Below are 20023 nucleotides of genomic sequence, written 5' to 3'. Positions count from 1 at the left end.
GAGCGGTTCGGATAAACCGTTGCCCACCCCTAGCTATCGATATCCGATAAACGTGATTTTTTATAGGTACATAGTGTTCGACGAGTTACACACATTGAACGGTTCAGATTATTAAAATGGGACCCGTGATGACCCCCACGGGCCAAACAAAACTGTCCAGTGCTTTGTACAAAAATTAGCCAATAATTTCCAATCCCAATTCACTCAGCCGGTTGTACGGCTGGGGCCCACCCCTCTCTAATCATCTCTTACACACTTTTTTTATACAATTTTTTAATACACATTTTTCTATAAAAAGTCAAAAAGTTAACCCGAACCTTCATATTTTTTTCTCAACTTTTTTAGTCCAAAAAGATAAAAAGTGCACTTTTTTAGGACACCCCAAACCAGCCCTTAGAATGTGAATAATCCTTTGTAGTTCGAAATTCGGTGGCTCGAATTGGTTCGAAATCTAAAACGATGTCATTTTGGATTTCTTTTTTTTTTTTTTTTTCCTTCTTTTTCTTGCTTTTCGAATACAGAGAGACAAAAAAGAGAGAGAGAAGGAGAAAAGAGGAAGAGAGAAGGAGAAGAAAAGAAGAGGAAGAGAGAAAAGGCGAGACGCCATCACTACCATCACCGGCGCCATCATCAACAGATCTGTGTATGTATTTCTCTGTGTGTGTATGTGTATCGATCTCTCTCTCTCTCTGTGCATAGATCTCTCTCTTTCTCTCTGTTCTCTGTGTGTGTATAGATCTATCTCTTTTTCTCTCTGTGTTAATGATGATGTGTATAGATCTATTTGTCTCTCTCTCTGTTCTATTTGTTGTTGTTGTTGTTGATGATGATATGTTGATGATGATGATGATGATATGCTCTCAGCTCCCTCTTCTCTTCTCTTCTTCTCCTCCTCATCCTCCTCCTCCGTCTTCTTCTTCTTTAAAAAAAAAAAAAAAAAAAAAAAAAACGACGTCGTTTTAGGCAGTCAGGCCACTCGAGCCAAATGAAATTCGAGCTACAAAACGGGACTGTATTGTGTTAGGATAATTTTTTATTTTTTGTTTTTGGTCTTTTGATATTTCAAAGTGATTGAATTCATTGTACCAACGCATAAATAAAAAAAATAAAAATAATAAAAAAGGAAAAAAACTCATCAAAATAATGTGCAAATAATGTATTTTTATGCCGATAACTATTATATATCATCTGTCTTTTTCATCGTTTAATATATGATAAGATAACATTTAATTCTATTAATTTCTTAATAATAATTTTCAAACAAGTAAACCATACACCAGTACACAACTAGAGTCTTTCTCTCTCTAGTTATTATTAAATTAGAGGTTCATACACACATTTATTTTACCTAGTTTGAACTCTTGAGTCTCTCACTCTACATTATTACTGTTTCCATTCATTGCCAAAGAGAAATGTGGAGAACCTAATGGGCAAAACACAACATCATAGTCAGTAGTCCCACCGGGGCAAGTAAATGTGCTTGATGCATTATCGTCAGGATAACTATATGCGTCTGGACAGTTGTTCTTGAAAAATATTGAATAATTTGTTGGCTCACACGGCCCATTGGTACAACAATATTCCGGTGTCTGGAAAACTGTGCAAGGATTATTGCACCCACCCGGGGCTCTCAACACATCCGGGCATTGCCCGTTAATGTCGGCCGTGCATGAAATCGGATGGCATTGATCAATAGGGTCCCTGGTGGGACTAAACTGGATAGGAATATTAAATCCATCAACTAGAGAGATGTCGAAGAAATCTAGGTTATCAAATTGATTTAGGGCATATTCGGCTAGAGTGTTGGGTGGGACTCCCCAACCGGTGCATTGGAGGACACCACCACAGTCACCGGTTTCGCAACTACCGCTACCGCTACCATCGAAGTTGCAATTGGTCCTACCCCAAATGCGGGCCATGGCTGTGCCTGGAGCCACGTTTATGGTCCATGCTTGGCCGGGGTCAAGTTGGACACCGCCACCTGGTGTGGCAGCTGCCCAGACCGTGTAGGGGCAGTTGTTGCTGATTGTGAAGACAGCTGCATCAGTGGTGATGAAGAGGCTCAAGAGGAGAAGGAGAGGAAGGGCATTTGCTAAGTAGCCCATGTTGGTGGAATGATAATAATATGAAGTTATGATGTGTTTTGAGTTTATTTTTGGTACTAGGAGGTAGTGAGGTTTATATAGGGGGTGGGCGGCTTTTGGCTTTATGTAAATAAATAACTTGACAAGTATTGTTATTATTAATAATGGAACAAGCTTTATAAAATAAGTGAGGCGGCTTAAGATTTATGCGGATAAAGTCAAAAATGAAATTGTAGGGATTTAACATAAGTTGAGATTTTGTGGTATCATGTGATATACATATGTGGAGAATTGGTGCCAAATATTCTTAGTGCTCACATCACTTCTATTAAAAAGACTTTGTTATAGATTCGTCTTATATTATTGTCTTTTAAAACAACAATAAAAAAAGAAATAATATGAATAATATGAATAAAATATAAATTATTAAATTTTAAAATTTTTATTTAAATTTATTATTCAAATACAATGTAAAGAATTCAACTTGTTTAATCATGATGTAAGGAGCTCTCCACCTAATTTAATTAGTTTTTAGTTGAATGCTCTTAATAATTGGTATGAAAACTACATTTTATATGGTGTTTTGTGAATCAAATCTCCACCTTAGTTCATTTCTCTCGTATCTCATCTCTTTGTGCAAGCAAGTGCTAGAAACTTATTCCATATTATCTTTCTAAGCCATCCAAAATTAATTAATATAATTTGAGCCTCTCCACCTAATATTTATTAGTTTTGAATTAGATATTCTATTAAAGATTTGTCCACTATTATTTCTTTATTAAGCCACCCGATAGAGTTTTATTTTGTTCACCAACCAATGGACAAAATTATTATTAGAGCAATGCTAGATGAGAGGGTAATTTATATATAAATTGGACCAAGCTGGGTAATGGGCCATTCTGTGGGCCACGGTAAGAAGGACTGAGTAAAAGGGCCTTGTAAATTAGTCCAGTCCAGAAGAGCCTTGCAGATAGCCCGGTCCGAAAGAGCTTTGGGATTAGCTCGGTTGCCACGGTCGGCGCGGTAACAGTTAGTTCGGTCAAACCATATAGAGCCAGTATGTTGAGCTTTTCTCAGAACCATGCTATGGATTAGTTCGGTCCTAGCTCGGTGTGGTTAAGCATGATCTCAACAGCCTGGTTGGAACATGTTAAACCGAGGTACACGCAGTGAAAGGAAGAACCGTGCTAGGTGGAGCTCGGACCAATCTGCATCTTTAGCATGGCCATGTTATCTCGATCGTATTGACATCCAACCGAGGTAAAACCATCTCACTTGGTTTAAACAGTGAGGGGATGTTGAAAGATAAGCATTATCTTTCAGGAATGTGATTCCTAGGAGGACTCTACATGGAGGAGTAAGAGTCTTACTAGGATTGTGCCACACGGAACCTATAAAAGCTCACAACATCACCTATGGAGAGATAACACAACTTTGATTCTCGAATACACAGAGCTTTTGTCTATTTGTCTATTTTGCTAACTTAGGCATCGGAGAGGTATCCGGCACACACCCGCCGGCTAGCCCACGTTTGTGTTTTCAGGAAGTAAAGCGACGTCGTACGGAGGAGCGCAGACTTGATCAACAGGATTATACGAGAAGGTTTATTTCTTTCCCGTATACTAGAAATATAAAAAAAAATCTACAAAACACTCATATGGATGTAAGACCCACACTAAGTGAGTGTTTGATAAAAAAAAATTAATAGAAATTTTGAGATCTCTAACATTTTTCCTCAATTAATTTTTCCTTTTATTATTTTTTTTTAATGATGCCATCTATCTTTTTCACCAGGCTTATATATATGTAAGTCACATATACAAAGATTCTTTATATTTTATTTTTAAATTTTTTTTAAGACTAGATATTACATATTAGGACTTTTAAACAACCAAAAAATATTTCTACACTCATCTTTTTTTCTAGGAGGTGTGGTCACCATTCATTATGTTTGAAATTGTTCATTTTATAAAGTTAGTTGATAAAATCATTCAACTAAAAAATTAAATATCAATCCACATTTGTCTTTAAATAAATAAATAGTTATTAATATCTGATCATATAATTACCAATATCTAGTTAACTTTTTACATAGATAATTTTTTAACCAACTTTACAAAATAAACAATTTTAATCACTTAAATAAATGGAGTTTGGATTAAGGCTAAGTTTGGGATGTTCAAAAAAAGTTAAAAATCAAAAAGTCACTATCCTATTTAAGTCATATCACATCTTTACCACATCACTTCAAATCCAACCTATATTTCATAAAAAGTTAAAAAGTGCACTTATTTAGAATATCCCAAACAACCCCTAAGTTGATGGAAGTTCGAAATGATTCAGTGCAAGTCCATTTTCAAACCCCGCCCAACTTGGTCACATTGTATTAAAGAGGTTGGATAGCCCAATCAGAGCCCGTTAGTCACAAGCCCAATGGGGTTTGAAGAGAAAATGTATGACTTCGGCCCATATGTTATTGCTTGTAAAATGGACTGAAACTTGACTTACTAACACTTACGTGGATCAATTTGGAACGTCCAAGTGTAAAATTTGGACTGAACTGAGAAGGGCTTGAAACTTCAGCCTTAGCTGTTTTAATTTCAATGCTCAATAAATATCGGCCCATCTCATAAATTTGTGTAAATTATACTTTGCTCCCCCTATATTTTCTACTTTGATTTTAATTTTTTTTTTCCTCCCCATTTTGACCCTTCATCTTTCAAAATTTTTTTTTTTTTCAATTTACTTTAAAAGGATTAGCTTTCCTCCAGTCCATGATCAGACTAGAGGGCGTTGTTGGACCTGTAGGGCCTACTACAGGTGTCGTTTCCATAATTTGAACCGTTTAATGTGTAGGACTTGTCGAGTACTATATACTTATAAAAAATCGCGTTGATCGAATATCGATAGTTATTTCATCGGATCAGATTTTTGTCAATCGTTTATTTTTTCACTGTACATTTTTTTTTATACAAAACTGATTTGATCACATAGCTATCGATATTCAATCAACGTGATTGTTTACACGTATGTTTACACATATATAGTACTCGACGAGTTCTACACATTGAATGATTCAGATTATTAAAACGGGACCTATAGTGGGCCTCCACGAGCACAACCGTTCGATCACAGACTGGAGAGAAGCCAAACCCTACTTCAAAAACTAACGAATGTCTAAAATTAAAAAGAAAATGACACATAAACAGTCATGTGATATAATTTTTTTTTATTATATATAACTCACACTTCTAACATAAATTCAAATCTTAATAAAATAATATATATTTTTTATGTCATGTGGCAACAAACATGACTTTTTCAGTTGTAGTTTGGCAATAGATTTTTTTAGTTGACTTTTTAACTATTTTAGCTTTGAACTAAAAGTTTGTTTGGGTTAGTTTTTTTGACTTTTGTGAGAAAAAAAGTGATATGATTATCATTTGAATGTGATATTTTGTCTTATTAATTTTTAGCCTATTTTATCTTTTTGTGGCTAATTTAGTCAAAAAGTATATTGCCAAACGAAGCCTTAGGTGTCATTTGGGAAGTGGGTTGGCTTTTTGACTTTTTTGCTATTTTAACCTGGGCTAAAAAACTTGGTTTGGGAATGACTTTTTGACTTTTTTGACTTTTTTTGTGAGAAAAGAGTGTAATGATTATGGGTTGGATGTGATGTTTTGTTTGTTGTGGCTAAAATAGCCTATTTTGTCTTTTATGGCTAAAATAGCCAAAACCATCTTCCCAAATGGGACTAGTATAATTCTGAACATAAACTAGTTTTACGAAGCCTTGGTCTAATTTTGAACATAAACTAGTTTTAGAAGTAAATTGAAAAAAATTTAGAACGTGAAAAGTGAAAGTGAAAAAAAAAATTGTATTTCAGTGAAGCTGTATATAAATAATTACATTTTCATAGTGGTGCAAGTCTTTCTTATTAGTCAAAGTTGAACCTAAAAATATTCTTGTCTGTAGTGTAATTATGTTATGACTATTCCATCTATTTGTAATTTGTCCCAAAAAAAAAAAAATTAAGGATCAAAGTAAAAAAAGACAAATATAAAGGGGACAAAATGTAATTTACCTAATAAATTTAATAGCACGAGAAAAAAAAATGCTTAGGAGCTCTAATTGAGTATCTTTAATCCACCCCCTATGTGAAGGGAGGACCCATACTCCTCTCTCTATTTTTTTCTATTTTTTTTCTCGCTTCCATCTCATTAGAGGTCAAAATGAAAATATTATATCAAGGAGATGTATCACTACTGAAAAAAATATAAAAATAAAAATAAAAAAAAGTTTAAGTGGATTACTGCCGGCGGCTTCGCCCCTAACAATTAAATATTTATTAGATTTGTGTTTTAAGGAAATAATTTTCAAAAAATAAAAAATAAAATTCAATTAAAAAGAATCAATTTCAAGAAACATAAAAAATGTTGTTTTCTAATCTCTATTTTATGTTTTTTTAGTTCAGAATCCTAAGCCTACGTTTGGAAAGTGGGTTAATTTTTTGACTTTTTAGCTATTTTAACCCGGTTTGGAAAGTGTTTTTTGACTTTTTGACTTTTTTGGCTTTTTTTGTGAAATAAAATTGTAATGATTATGTGTTGGATCTGATGTTTTGTTTTTTGTAACTAAAATAGCCTATTTTGTTTTTTGTGGCTATTTTAGCCAAAAAAGCCTGGCTTTTTTCTTCCCAAACGGAGCCTAAAATCACTTGTGTTTTTTTAGCCTATGTGTTGGGTTTGAGTTTTTTGAATTAGGTTTTTTGAAAACTGAGTTTTTTGGTTTTTGTGTTTTTTTGTTTTTAGTGAATATTTTTAAAATTTTAAACTTTTTTTTACTTATTTAGATGCACCTTACTTAGATGTATCTAAAAAGAAAAAAATTTATGAAAAAATATTTTTTAAAATTAATAAATACATAAAAATACAAAAAATGTACTGAATTCTCGTATTTTTTTATATTTTTGGTATTTAGTGAATTTTTAAAAGGTTTTTTTCAATTTTTTTTTTTACTTTTTAGGTATGTGTATGTTAGGCATGTTTAAAAATTAAAAAAAAATTGCTCAAAATATTTAAAAAATTCAGTAAAAACAAAAAAATACGGAAAATAAAAAAGTAGAATTTTCTGAAAAGTGTTTTTGAAAAATGATAACCAAGCATAGTGTAATTTTGTGAACTGGTAAACAAAATAGAATTTTGAATAAAAGTGGTATTGCATGTACTAATTAGTGTTCTAACTAGTGTACTAACACTAGTTATGATATTATTATTAACCCGACTCATTAATCACATTACAAATACCAAAAATCTTTTAAATTGTGCCTCATCAGTAATTGGTACATTAATTAGTATACTAATTAATTCATAAAGCATTATTCTTTTGAATAATATGCCTAGCTAGCATGGCTTATGTTATCCATATTTAATTATATAGATAAGTTATCAATAGGTCTTAATAATTGAACTTAATTCTCATAAAATCTTATTGTAAAATGGTCGTTAAACATAATTTTTCGCGACGATTTTTTGCATGTCTCTAAAAATTGACAATTAATAACTTTGTTTATCACGATTTTTATAAATTATCACTAAAATTTACAATTAGTGATATTTTTCTATAATGAGTTTTTTAAACTATCGCTGATAGTTGAGAATTAGTATATTTTGTGACAATTTTTTTTAACTCTCGCTAAAATTTATAATTAGTGACATTTTTTGTGACAAATTTTAATCAGTGACTTTTTTTATAGCGATTTTTTTAAATTGTCGCTAAAATTATAATTAGTGACATTTTTTTTTGACAAACTTAACAATTAGTGATATTTTTTAATAGTATTTGATGAAAAATGTCATTAATTATTATAGAACTTATTAGATAATAAATTCACCTATTAAAATCTATACGTAAGTCCTCTATTTAAATATGACAACTTTCAATGGCCTAACATATCAACACTTGGGATCATAATATTCACTTCTTTTTTCTTTTCTTTTTTTTAAGTACAAATTTAATTTTTCTTTGAATTCAAGCTCAAGATCGAGATCGAGATCGAGCTCGAGCTCAAGATCGAGATCGAGATCGAGCTCGACCTCGAGCTCGAGCTCAACTCATTTATGTACTTAAGTTAATTCAAGTCAGCTTTCAATAGTTAAAAAGTTAAAAATAACTATAAATTATCACATCACTCTCTTTATTTTTTTACACATTTTTTCATAAAAAATAAAAAATTACGAAAATAGCATGTTCCTAAACGAGGCCTAAGGCTATGTTTGGTTTGATATTCAGAAAATTATTTTGAATTTTTTTCTAAATAACTAAAAATCAATTTCATCAAAAAAATATGAAAAATCAAAAGCACGGTCATTTTTATATAATTTTATCTTTTTGAAGGGCAAAAGTAATTTGAAAGATTAAAAAAATATTTTTACTCTTTACTTTTTGTCAAATTAATTTTTATTTTTTCCAAAAAATTTTAAAAAATTCAGAAAATGAAACCAAACATAACCTAAGTTTTTTTAAATATTTGACGGGTAGAGTTCAAACTCGATTTTTTAAACTCGTCTAATACTTAATAAACTGAGATTGAATATTTTAAAAACTCGAACAAATTATTTTTTAATTTAGAAATTTTTTTTATCACGCAATATACATCAGTAGAGTTGAACGAGTATCTAAAATTTTCTGGACTTTTATGATGGCTTTTATCCAATGTTTTCCTTTAGGTCCCGTTTATTTTCAGAGGTGGAATGAAAGTGATTGATAGTGAAGGGATTATTAGTGAGAGGATTAAGTAAAATTGTGTTTGTTTTGATGATAGTTGTTAGTGTAGGGATTGTTAAATTATTTTTATATAAAATAAATATAAAATAATAAAACAAATAAAAAAATACAAAAAATATTAAAGATTAATGTATTAAAAAAAAATGCCAAACATGTAAAAAAAATTTAAAAATAAAAATAAAATAATGATTTTTACTTAACAAAAAATACAAAAAATTAAACATTAATGTTCAAAAAAAATACTCGACATGTAAAAAATAAAAAAATAAAAAATAAAAATTTCTAGTCTACCGGACTATTTTTCTAATATCAAGTCCTGGAGGCCCATCCGAATCCTCTTGGGAAGGCCTATCCTAATCAGGAACTCACTACCAATCCCCTCCCCCTTTCTTAAAATAAATACAATATTAATAGGTCTCACCTTACTACCCATCTCAATTCCCCTTTAACTTCCCAAACAAACGGGCCTTAGAAAGGAAACTACGTGCATGGACTGCTACAAATGTAGTCTTCGAAAAACAAAGGTCTTTGACTGAACGTCAAACGTTAAAACTTGGTTGGTATGCCGCAAATTATGGTTATTTTCGTTGTTTTTTTTTTTTTTTTTTTTGGTGGTAGGTTTGCTATTCAAGATAAACGGCTGTGGATGGACGAAGTCCCAAGCTCTTTGTTAAAAGTGATTGGTGAGGAAGTTATCAATTTTATAATCTGTAGGTGTCATGGCCACCCTAATAATAATAATAATAATAAACAATAATAATGATAGTAATTGTGAGTTTTGGTGAGATAGAATGGAATCAGGGCCGGCCCTGGTCTAAGGCGAGTAAGGCATGTGCCTAGGGCCCCCAAAATATGGCCGAAAATAGGATCTCAAATTTTGAAGATCCATTATACTATCAAGTTTTAAATAAAGTCCAATTATTGTTAGAAGCACTCAAAAACAAAACAACCCACTAAAATAGAAGCCCTTCAAAATAAAACAGCCCATTATAAAAGGCTCAAATAAAAACATGTTGCAGGCCTATATTAAAAAAAAATAAAAAAAATTAGTCCAATTGAAAAAACAAACAAAGGGCCCAAATTTACTCAAGCAAACTTGAGTGGCCACTAGCAAATATTTTTTTTTTCTTGGGCGTATGTACAAGGGGCCCAAATTTATAAGCTCGCCTAGGGCCCCTGAAATTTTCAGGGCCGGCCCTGAATGGAATTTTAAATTAAAAAAAATGAAAAAATAATTAAAATTTGGAAAAGAAAATAAAAAAAAACTTGAATATGAAAAGAAACAAAAATTATTTTAAAATTTAATATGTATTATCTTTATTAGAAAATTTACATTAAAATATAACAAGAATTAAAATTTTAGAAACAAAAATTATTTTAAAATTTAATATGTATTATCTTTATTAGAAAATTTACATTAAAATATAACAAAAATTAAAATTTTAAAATTTTAATTCAACATGGTTAGTTACTATTTGTTAACACCATAAATCTGCAATTTTTATTATTATTTATTATTTATATAATTGCAGGACACGTGGCATCCTCTTATTCATTTGGAAGTTAAAAGAAGTTATAGAGATAATGGAGAATATGAAGGACAAAGTGGATGAGTGGGAGGACAAAGTGGATGAGTGGAAGGACACATGGCAAGACAAGAATGAAGATGGAAGAAATGGGTAGTTACTAAGTAGTTATTGCTGTATTTTTTCTTCTATAAATAGTCATTAATGGCTACATTGTAAAGGATCCAGAACTTAAATCAAAGACAGTTGATTTCAATATTTCTTGTCATTTTCCTTATCTTAGGAGTAGTTTAACATAGATTTATATTTTGAAGCATTTATTTTCAACATTTCCATTTCGAAGCATTTTATGCACTTTCTTTTCGAAGCATAGGAGTAGAGGTAAGTAATTATTACTTCGATTGTTCACTCAATCATCTTTCTCCGCCCCTTTTTCTTCTTTTACTTTTTCTTTTCTCTACACTTGACAATTTTGAAGTCCTCTTCGTTGAGGCAAAAGAACTGTCAACACAATCGCTTGATAATTGGCTTGAATTTAATCTGTAAGGATTTTTCAATCCTTGCTGGCACGCTCGCATTTATGATATTTTCCTTCGTAGGAAAAATAAGCCAACACTATTTAGATACAGACAGAATCACCCCGACTGAGGAGGGGCTTGAAATTTCAGCCTTTGCTGTATTAATTTCAATGCTCAATAAATGTCGGTCCATCTCATAAATTTGAGTAAACTGTACTTTTGCCTCTATATTTTCCTATTTTTCAAATCTAACCTTTAAAGTTTTTTTTTTCTCTCTTCATTTTAGTCCTTTATCTTTCAATTTTTTTCAATTTACTTCCAAGGCTAACTTATGTCTAAAATTCATTAATTTCTTTTTTTTTTTTTTTTGGCACATTTTCACTAATTCATGATTCATTTGAATAGGTCGCACTACAACAAAAACACATTTTGGTAACACCATACTAGTGGCATATTCTTAAAAAATGTCACAAAAAGAATATTTGGTGGCATTTTTTAGAAAAATGTCATAGAGCCACAAACATACAAAGCTCTAGTGGCATTTCAATTAAAAAAAGTGTCACTTCACTACAACAAAAATGTCACTACAACAAATTTACACTTTAGTGACACTACACTAGTGGCAAGTTTTTAGAAAATGCCACAAAAATAAAAATTTGCATTAAATATTTTAGAAAAATGTCACAGAACCACAAACATATAAGGCTCTAGTGGCATTTCAATAAAGAAATGTCACATCAATTTTATGGCATTTTATGAAATAATGACACAAAAAATTATGTTCGTGACATTTACCAACAGATGCCACTAAACTTTAGTAGCAATGGCATTTTTTAAAAAATGTCAGGACACTACGTAGGTGCAAATTACTTTTTATGGCATTTAGGTGAAAAGTGTCATAAACAAATATTTTATAGCATTTTGAGAAATGTCACTAAGCCAAAAACTTTCCAAGTTTATAGTGGCATTTTTTTAAAAAACAAAAAATGCCAATATATTTTCTAAATTTTTAAAATGTAGTAAATGATTAAAAATAAATAAATTAAACTCAATATACACTACAGGAAAAAGCACATTCGGCGACTAAATTTCCTGACCAAAACAGCATTAGTAGCCAAAAGTCTACAATTGGCGACTAAAACTAAGTTTGGTCGCTGATTATATGGGTTTTAGTGACTAAAAAATTTAGTAGCCAAAAGTCTACAATTGGCAACCAAAAATAAGTTTGGTCGCTAATTATATGGGTTTTACTGACTAAAAAAATTTTAGTAGCCAAAAGTAATGCTTTTTGGTGATTAAAAAAATTTTAGTAGCCAAAAGTCTACAATTGGCGACTAAAAAATAAGTTTAGTCTCCAAAAGTGGTCATTTTTAGTGCGGGAGAACTAAAATCCTAAGGCGGGAATTAAATTTTTTGGCAACCAAAATTTTGGTAGCTGAAAGTGCATCTTCGGTGACCAAATCCGATTTTGGTCGGCAAAAGTTAAGTTTTTTAGCAACTAAAAAACAATTAGTAGCCAAAAGTGGTCTTTTTTATTTTGTTAGTAAATAGTTTATTTTACATAAATTATGTTCAATAAAATAATTATGTTTATACATATACTTTTATATTAATATGGATGTATGTATTATATAAATAATATATGTTGCATATATAATCATGTAGTGCTATAGAGGTGTAGTGGGAAGAGTGTGGTGTATAAGGTTTATGGTGCGGGAGGGGTTGGCGGTTCAAGTCTCCGCAAGAGCGGATCAAATTGTTCTACAACCAATTATCGTCACGAATGGCACTTGATAGCGTCACGAATAGTGCCTACCATGACATTAAAGTGTTACTGAAAGGTTTTAGTCTTGATGGTGTAATGACACTTATAAGTGTCACTAACTCTTTTTTTAATGACGTTTGATAGTGCCACAAATAATATCTACCATGACATCAAAATGTCATTGACAGTTTTTAGCCATGATGGTGTAGTGGCACTTACTAGTATCTACCGTGGCATGGATACAAATGGCACTTCTTCAAAATGCCACAAGACTGAAAAATGTCATTAAACCAATAGTTTTGTGGCACTTTCAAGTGTCACTAAACTAAGAACATGTTGTAGTGTCGAGACTTAATAAGAATTTGTCTTTCATTAAAATTTTTAATATAAGGGAGTGTAACTACATGTTTTTTTCCTATGCCAGAAAGCACTAGGTAAAGTGGAACAAATAATATTTTTTAATTGGTTTTTAAATTTATCAATTTTGGATATAAGAATTGAATTAGTCAATTAAGTTTCAATTTTTTTGTATTTTACTTCTTCTTTAAGAAATTTGAATTGTTTGGTTAATCGATTAATAAATTGGGATATAGAATATTTTTTTAATTGATTTAATTCTTTAATTTCAGGAGGAGACAAGACTTTAAAAGTCACTGCTGGACCAAAAGCTTGTGCGGTTATTCTATGGTTAGTAGTGGTAAATGAATATAGTAAAAAAATAAACGGAGTTCCTAGGATGACTTTGTCGGTCATATTTTGGACTAGAACAAAGGATGTTTTAAAAGAAACATTATTTTGACAAATATGTACTTTGAGTAATTTATATTTAATATGTATTTGACTTCCATTAGCAGAACTTAATTGTTCACTACTTTTATGATAATATTTTGTAGGGATTAAATCAGCGCCGGTATCAATAAGGGTTATGACTTCTATTTTAAAATCATTAATAATTAGTTTGACTTTCAAATTTCATTTTTTAATATGAATTCTATTAATAATATTTAAATGATGACTATCATTGTGATTATCATTATAAGATTTAGTTGATTGATTATCAAAGATGACGTGGCTAGGATCAGGACTAGAGCTAGATTCACCAGAGGAAGTATCATTATTATTTTGGAAATTATTAAGATTTTGATTGATTTTTAATATTGCAATTTCTTCTTCCAATGATTTGTCTTTAGCTTTTAATTCTTGAATGGTCAGTTTAATTTGGTTAATCTCATTTTGTAAATCTAGTAAAGTGATTTCTTTATGCTTATATTTTCAGAATTTTTCTAAAGTAGTGAGATTAATAATTGGTTTATCTTGTTGAGGTTTTTTATCTTTATTTATTAGTAAAGATTTTAACTTATCAGTGTATTTTCTTTTTAATTCAGGATTTTCTAATTTACTAATTGATTCAATTAAAGAATCTTCTTATTGTTGTGATTTACTAAAAATATTGATTTGTTTACAGCAAGTATCATTACATCCTAATTCAATCTCTCCGTCAGTATTCTCACTAGGAGAGTAATAAGTAGAAGTATCACTCAAGGGAGTGGTGTCACTGGATGATGGACTAGAATGATCAGGAGATTGATTTGGGGTATTAGTTAGTTTAAATATGTCGAATATTTGACTTTAATATTCTTCAGTAATTTGTAGTTGGTTAAGCTTATTCTTAAGTTTTTCTTTAACTTTACATTTATTAGAATAATAACCTTTTTTTTCATAATTGTAACAAGTAACATCTTGGGTAGATTTTGACTTATTTTTAAAGTGATTAGTTTGCGTGTGATATTTCTTTTTGGTTTAGCATAATACTTATCAGGTGATTTGGTAGGTGAATATTTCTTCTTATATTTAGCAGGGTATTTGTGTGAAGATCTCTTACTATTATGTTTGCGTTGTGATGGTGCAATAGGAGGTAAAGCATATTGTTCGCATAAATTTTCTAATTCATATTTAGTTTTGTGTTTATCCTTAGTAGCTTTTTGATTAAGTTTCATGTCTATGCACATTTTTAATCTTTCTTTTTGAATGGTACTAATTATATCACAATAAGTTAAATTATCATATTCTATAATACTAGTAGGTTGACTAAGAACATCTCGAATTTTATGGGCAAAAAGATTGGGCAATCCATTAATGAATTTTTCTTTCCAAAATGACTTAGTACAGTCATCTCTAAGCACGACTCTAGAGGTAAAAACACCTTTATACCATCGAAAATCCCTTAAAGTAGGACAAGTTAAATTATTAAGTTGATCATGAATGCGAGAACGGACATTAGAAGGTGTGCCAATAAAATGTTTGATTATAGTAAATATTAAAGTATTAATACCATCGGGTTTACATGATCCTATATCTTCATCAAAGATTGGGATATCATTTTCATCTAATTTGACTGCATATTGTATAGATTCACATAGATCTGAAGTGAGATATTTATCCCACCAAGATTTGAGCATATCAATAAAACCAGAGGTAAGTAAAGAGACTATTTTCAAGTTGAGTGTAATCAGGATAATTACTAAAGTAACTATTTGCAAACATAGACATATGATTTAATTTTTGAAGAATTTGATTTTCACTAAGACCATCTATATTCCATTCATATAATTTATTAGCTGAAACAAAAAATTAATTGCTAATATTCGTTTCTTCGAATTGAAGATCGGGAGGTGTAGGTTTAGGATACCAATTTTTTATAAGAGTAGTAGGATTAACTTTGGGATGTGTGATTCGGTTAAGATTAGTAGTCTGGAATTGTTAGGTTAATTTATCAATTTCATTTGTGGATGTGTTGGAGTCACTACTAAATTCAACAGGTGGTTGTTGTGTTAGGATAGTAATTCATTTTTCTTTAGATGTAGTAGATATCTTAGTAAATAATTGTTCAATAGCTTCTACAGTATTAGTGTCTTGGGTAACTAGGCTTAACCGTTTTCTAGTGCTAAGAAGATTAATAAGAGGTTTGTCTAAAGGTTTACTAGTGGATGTATGGCTAGTGGAGCAATCCTCAAAAGAAGTTTCTATTTTATCTAATTGTTTACCAATAATTTTAAATATTGATTGGTATAATTATTTTGTTCAATTACTTTTTTGATTTCAGATTCATCACCAGGACTTTTAAAGAGAGAAGCATGTACAATAGCACATTTATGTTCAATAAGAATAGTTTCTAGGGGGAGATGACTGGAAGAAATAAAAGTATTAGGGGAAGTTTTCCATTTAGTTTTTGTAATGGTATTTATCTTTTGATAATAATTTTCAAGATAATCAAAGAAGTGAATTTCAGTATTTACTTTGTTCATAAATTTATACCATTTCTTAGTAATCTTGGATTGTTGGTGTTCAAAAGTATTAGGGGAAGTTTTCCATTTAGTTTTTGTAATAGTATTTATCTTTTGATAATAATTTTCAAGATAATCAAAGAAGTGAATTTCAGTATTTACTTTGTTCATAAATTTATACTATTTCTTAGTAATCTTGGATTGTTGGTGTTCATTATAATTATTTCTATAAGTTTGTCGTTTAGATTTATTAGCTTTAAATTTAAATTCAGTATGGAGTTTATTAAGATCTAGAGTAAAAGGTTTACTAAGGGTTAATAATTGTGGGTTAACAGGAGGAACAACTTCAAAATCAGTCTGAGTTGGTGAATCCTGAGATGTGGTTTCATCTTCATGGAGATGTGTGTGAGTTGAATAAACTGGTTTACTAATTTGGGAAGTAGATGGATTATCTATTCCTTTTAATTTACTATTTGAATGTTCACAAAGATGAAATTTCCTATCTTTGCGAGTAAATAGAGATGTGTTAAGTATTTCATCATCTTCTAAGTCGGTAGGGATACTAGAAGTACTATGACGGGATGAGTGACTAGGAAGGCGATTAAAGCGTATATGAACTGAACCATCATTAAATTGTTGAATAGTTTGAATATCTTGACTAGTAGAAGATTGTTAATTTTGGGACTAATTTTCATTAACTGTAACCCAGTCTTCAGGAAAAGTAATATCGTTCCAACAAATCATTTTCGGAACTGAAATATTAGTTTCATGTGTACTACCTAATGTTTTATTTTTTGGACTTTTATTTAAATCTTGACCATTGAGATTGGTTTTAACACATTTATAATAAATGCGATAAATCAAAGCAATATTATGAACATTAGCTAACATATTAGTGAATGAGCCAGAAAATTGAATATTTAATGTTAATGTTTTTAATATATGAGGATCTCTAAGATCTAAAGTAAAATCGGGAAAAAAATTAAAGTAAACAGGTCCTTTATGAAGGCCTGATTCCATCATACCCATTAGGCTATCATGATAATTAATAAATCGTGCATCTCTTAAGTATAAAAGAACAGAAGTATTTTTACCTTGTTGAGTTAATGGTTTGATTCTAACTTGAATTAATCTTAGATGAATAGAGTTATGACCATCTTTGATATATTTTTTAATTGACTGTTTGGATAATAACTGGTAAGTTTCTCTAATTTTAGTTAAAGCATAAACTTGTTCAACATTTTTGACTTGTAAATCTACATTAAAGGTTGATCGTAAAAAACTAGTTTTGTAGATTTCTTTAATCTTTACTTTAGGGATATTCTAACTTAAATCAATTTTAACATCTTGAAATTAATGTTCTTCTTCGTTCATAAGTAAATTGTTATCAAGTATAGGAGCTAATGTTGTAGATTTAGAGCTAACTGAAGAGTTGCTTCTGAATAATCGACTCATATTTCTAAATTCATAAAAGATTGTCAGAAATCTTAATTCTGGGTTAACTTACCATATTTTCACATACAATGTGTTCACTCATACCCTTTTCAAGAATCCTTATTTCCGTTAATTGCCTAAACCTAAGGACTTACACATGATGCGGGACGAAAGGTGCGTGACTACTGACAGAGTGGAAAAGAGATGATAAGGTTAAACAGAATAAAGATGACTAGAATCAATTACGAAGATAAATTAGAGGCGACCAAATTAGAAATAACAATATTTAGAAAAATTCTAAATATATATAAAATTTGACAAGAATAATGTGACAATGTTAATTAATGTGTATTTGATTTTATTGTTGAGCCAAATAAAATAAAATAAAATAAGATTGAATGTATATTTAGCTTTGGTTTTAAATCTTAAAAAAAACAAGAAAAAAAGAAAGAAAGTCAAGTTAGTTTGGGAAAAATCCAAACCCATTAGGAGATGGGGAGGGTAGTATTTATGGGGAATGCAGAATGGGGAAAAATAATTATAGGGGAATGGAGACGAGAATTAATATCCACTCCATTAACCCCTATTGTCATCCCTAAACATATGGAGAAATTATTTTCCGATGTACCTTAAAAAAAAAAAAACACAAGGGGAAATTAGTGGATACTCATCTTCACCCTATTCCCAGTGGAGATTTAAAGAATATTACCTATCCTGACGGACAAGAAAAAAGAGAAAAATTCATGTATTTGAATTGGGTCTCCATAAATACTCACAAGATAAGTTATTCATTGCCATCTCTAACTTAAATAGGGCATCATTCATATTTCTTAATTGTTATTTCATAAACATAAAACCCTTATCATCTTTTGCTTGTTTACTATACAGTTTTTGATATTAAGAGATGGTTGATGCAAACGGATATGCTTATGAATGTGCGAATAATGTTGTCTGGCTTGACCTTGTTTCCATGGCTGAAGATGACCTCTTTATTTATTGATTTATATTATTTTTAAAAAAAAAATTCACAATAAAAATTTTAAATATGATAATTTTTAGACATGCTTAAATAGTTGTAAATGAATTGAAATGAGAATATAAGAGTAAGTTCTTTGCCCCTTGTTTTTTTAAAATATAGGCGAGTTAGTTTTTGAAAATAAATGTAATAAAATAAAATGTTTTTAATTATTGATTTAACTTAATTTTTTCCGTCGATTATGTACATGAAAAATTTAATAAAATAAATAATTTATATTATTAAAACGAGATTCGTGATTTCACTTACAAATCTAAATAATTTTTCTTAATTTAAGAGGAATTAAACCCTTTATTTTAAGCCAATAAACTATTTATTAAGCTTGAATTTGTGTACAATAAATTGTTGTGCCAAAGTCTTCTTCAAACATGCCGTGTTCAATTTATCTGCATCCACCTTTTGTCAAGATGTTAGGTCACTTGCCAGCAAATAAAGTATAATTTGCCTAAAAAGACGGAAAATAGTCACGTCACACTCAAGATAAGCATTGACGTTTTCATGAGAGTTTTTTTGATAAATTTATTTTTTAAGAGTTTTATTCCATCAAAATCATATTCTTTTTAACTATTTTATTAGGTTTAATTTGAGATAAGAAGATCAAAATACCCTTTTCATCTACTTATGTTCCATTTAGTTCACATTATTTTCTTATGTTTCAATAAGTCCTATGGGTGACATAATTACCAAAATACCCTTAATGTGAATGTTCACATCGTCAATATAAATATTTATATCGTCAATGTGTAGGGGCCCGGCTCATGTCGATCCTCGTGGGTGCCCGGAAAAATTCGTGTCGGGCCGGGCCGGCCCACAAGCCAAAAAAATAAGCTCGACCCGACCCGTTGATAATATGAATACTTACATTGACAAGTTAACATTCACATTGATAGGACTGTAAAATTGGCTTGCGGCCCGTGGGCGGCCCGAAACCAGCCCGTCGCCCGGGGCGGGCCCGGGCCGGCCCGTTTACAATATGAATATTCACATTGACATATTAACATTAGCATTGACAAGAGTGTAAAATTGGTCCATGACCCGTGGGCAGCCCGAAGGCCGGGCCCGGGCCTGAGTCGGGGCGGGCCCGGCCCGACCTGTTGACAATGTGAATATTCACATTGACATGTTAACATTCACATTGATAGGAGTGTAAAATTAGCCCGCGGCCGGTGGCCAGCCCGAAACCCGCCTGCAGCTCGTGGGTTGCCCTGGGCAGGCCCGGCCCGACCCGTTGATAATGCAAATATTCACATTGGCATGTTAACATTCACATTGATAAGAGTATAAAATTAGCCCGCGCCCCGTGGCTGCCCGAAACTAGCCCATGGCCCGTGGACGGCCCGGGGCGGGCCCGGCCCGGCCCGGCCTGTTGACAATGTGAATATTCACATTGACATATTAACATTCACATTAATAAGAGTATAAAATTGACTCGCGTCCCATGGGCGGCCCGGGGTGAGCCCGGTTCGGCCCGTTGACAATGTGAATATTAACATTGACATATTAACATTAGGGCTGGGCATAGGGTCATCCGAACCGCCCAAACCGCCCTACCCGATCCGAACCGCGCATATATGGGCGGTTTCGCAAACA

General features: G+C 31.2%; 1 protein-coding gene across 1 annotated transcript; it reads right to left on the bottom strand.

The window, feature by feature from the left end:
* Positions 1-1210: 1210 nt before the first annotated feature.
* LOC114283481 (protein P21-like) lies at positions 1211-2219 on the bottom strand. Its single transcript, XM_028226304.2, has one exon. It carries the CDS (start codon positions 2103-2105, stop codon positions 1371-1373), a length of 735 nt encoding a protein of 244 aa, XP_028082105.2. The 5' UTR covers positions 2106-2219; the 3' UTR covers positions 1211-1370.
* Positions 2220-20023: the final 17804 nt, after the last annotated feature.

The sequence above is a fragment of the Camellia sinensis genome, chromosome 11, assembly GCF_055761805.1.
Source record: "Camellia sinensis isolate YWXY chromosome 11, ASM5576180v1, whole genome shotgun sequence".
NCBI lineage: Eukaryota > Viridiplantae > Streptophyta > Magnoliopsida > Ericales > Theaceae > Camellia > Camellia sinensis.
Note: the sequence above shows the minus strand (reverse complement) of the source record. Positions and strands in the feature narration are given on the sequence as shown.

Excerpts from the sequence above, each read along its gene's own strand:
- LOC114283481 (XM_028226304.2), bottom strand. The coding sequence starts at position 2,105 with ATGGGCTACTTAGCAAATGCCCTTCCTCTCCTTCTCCTCTTGAGCCTC.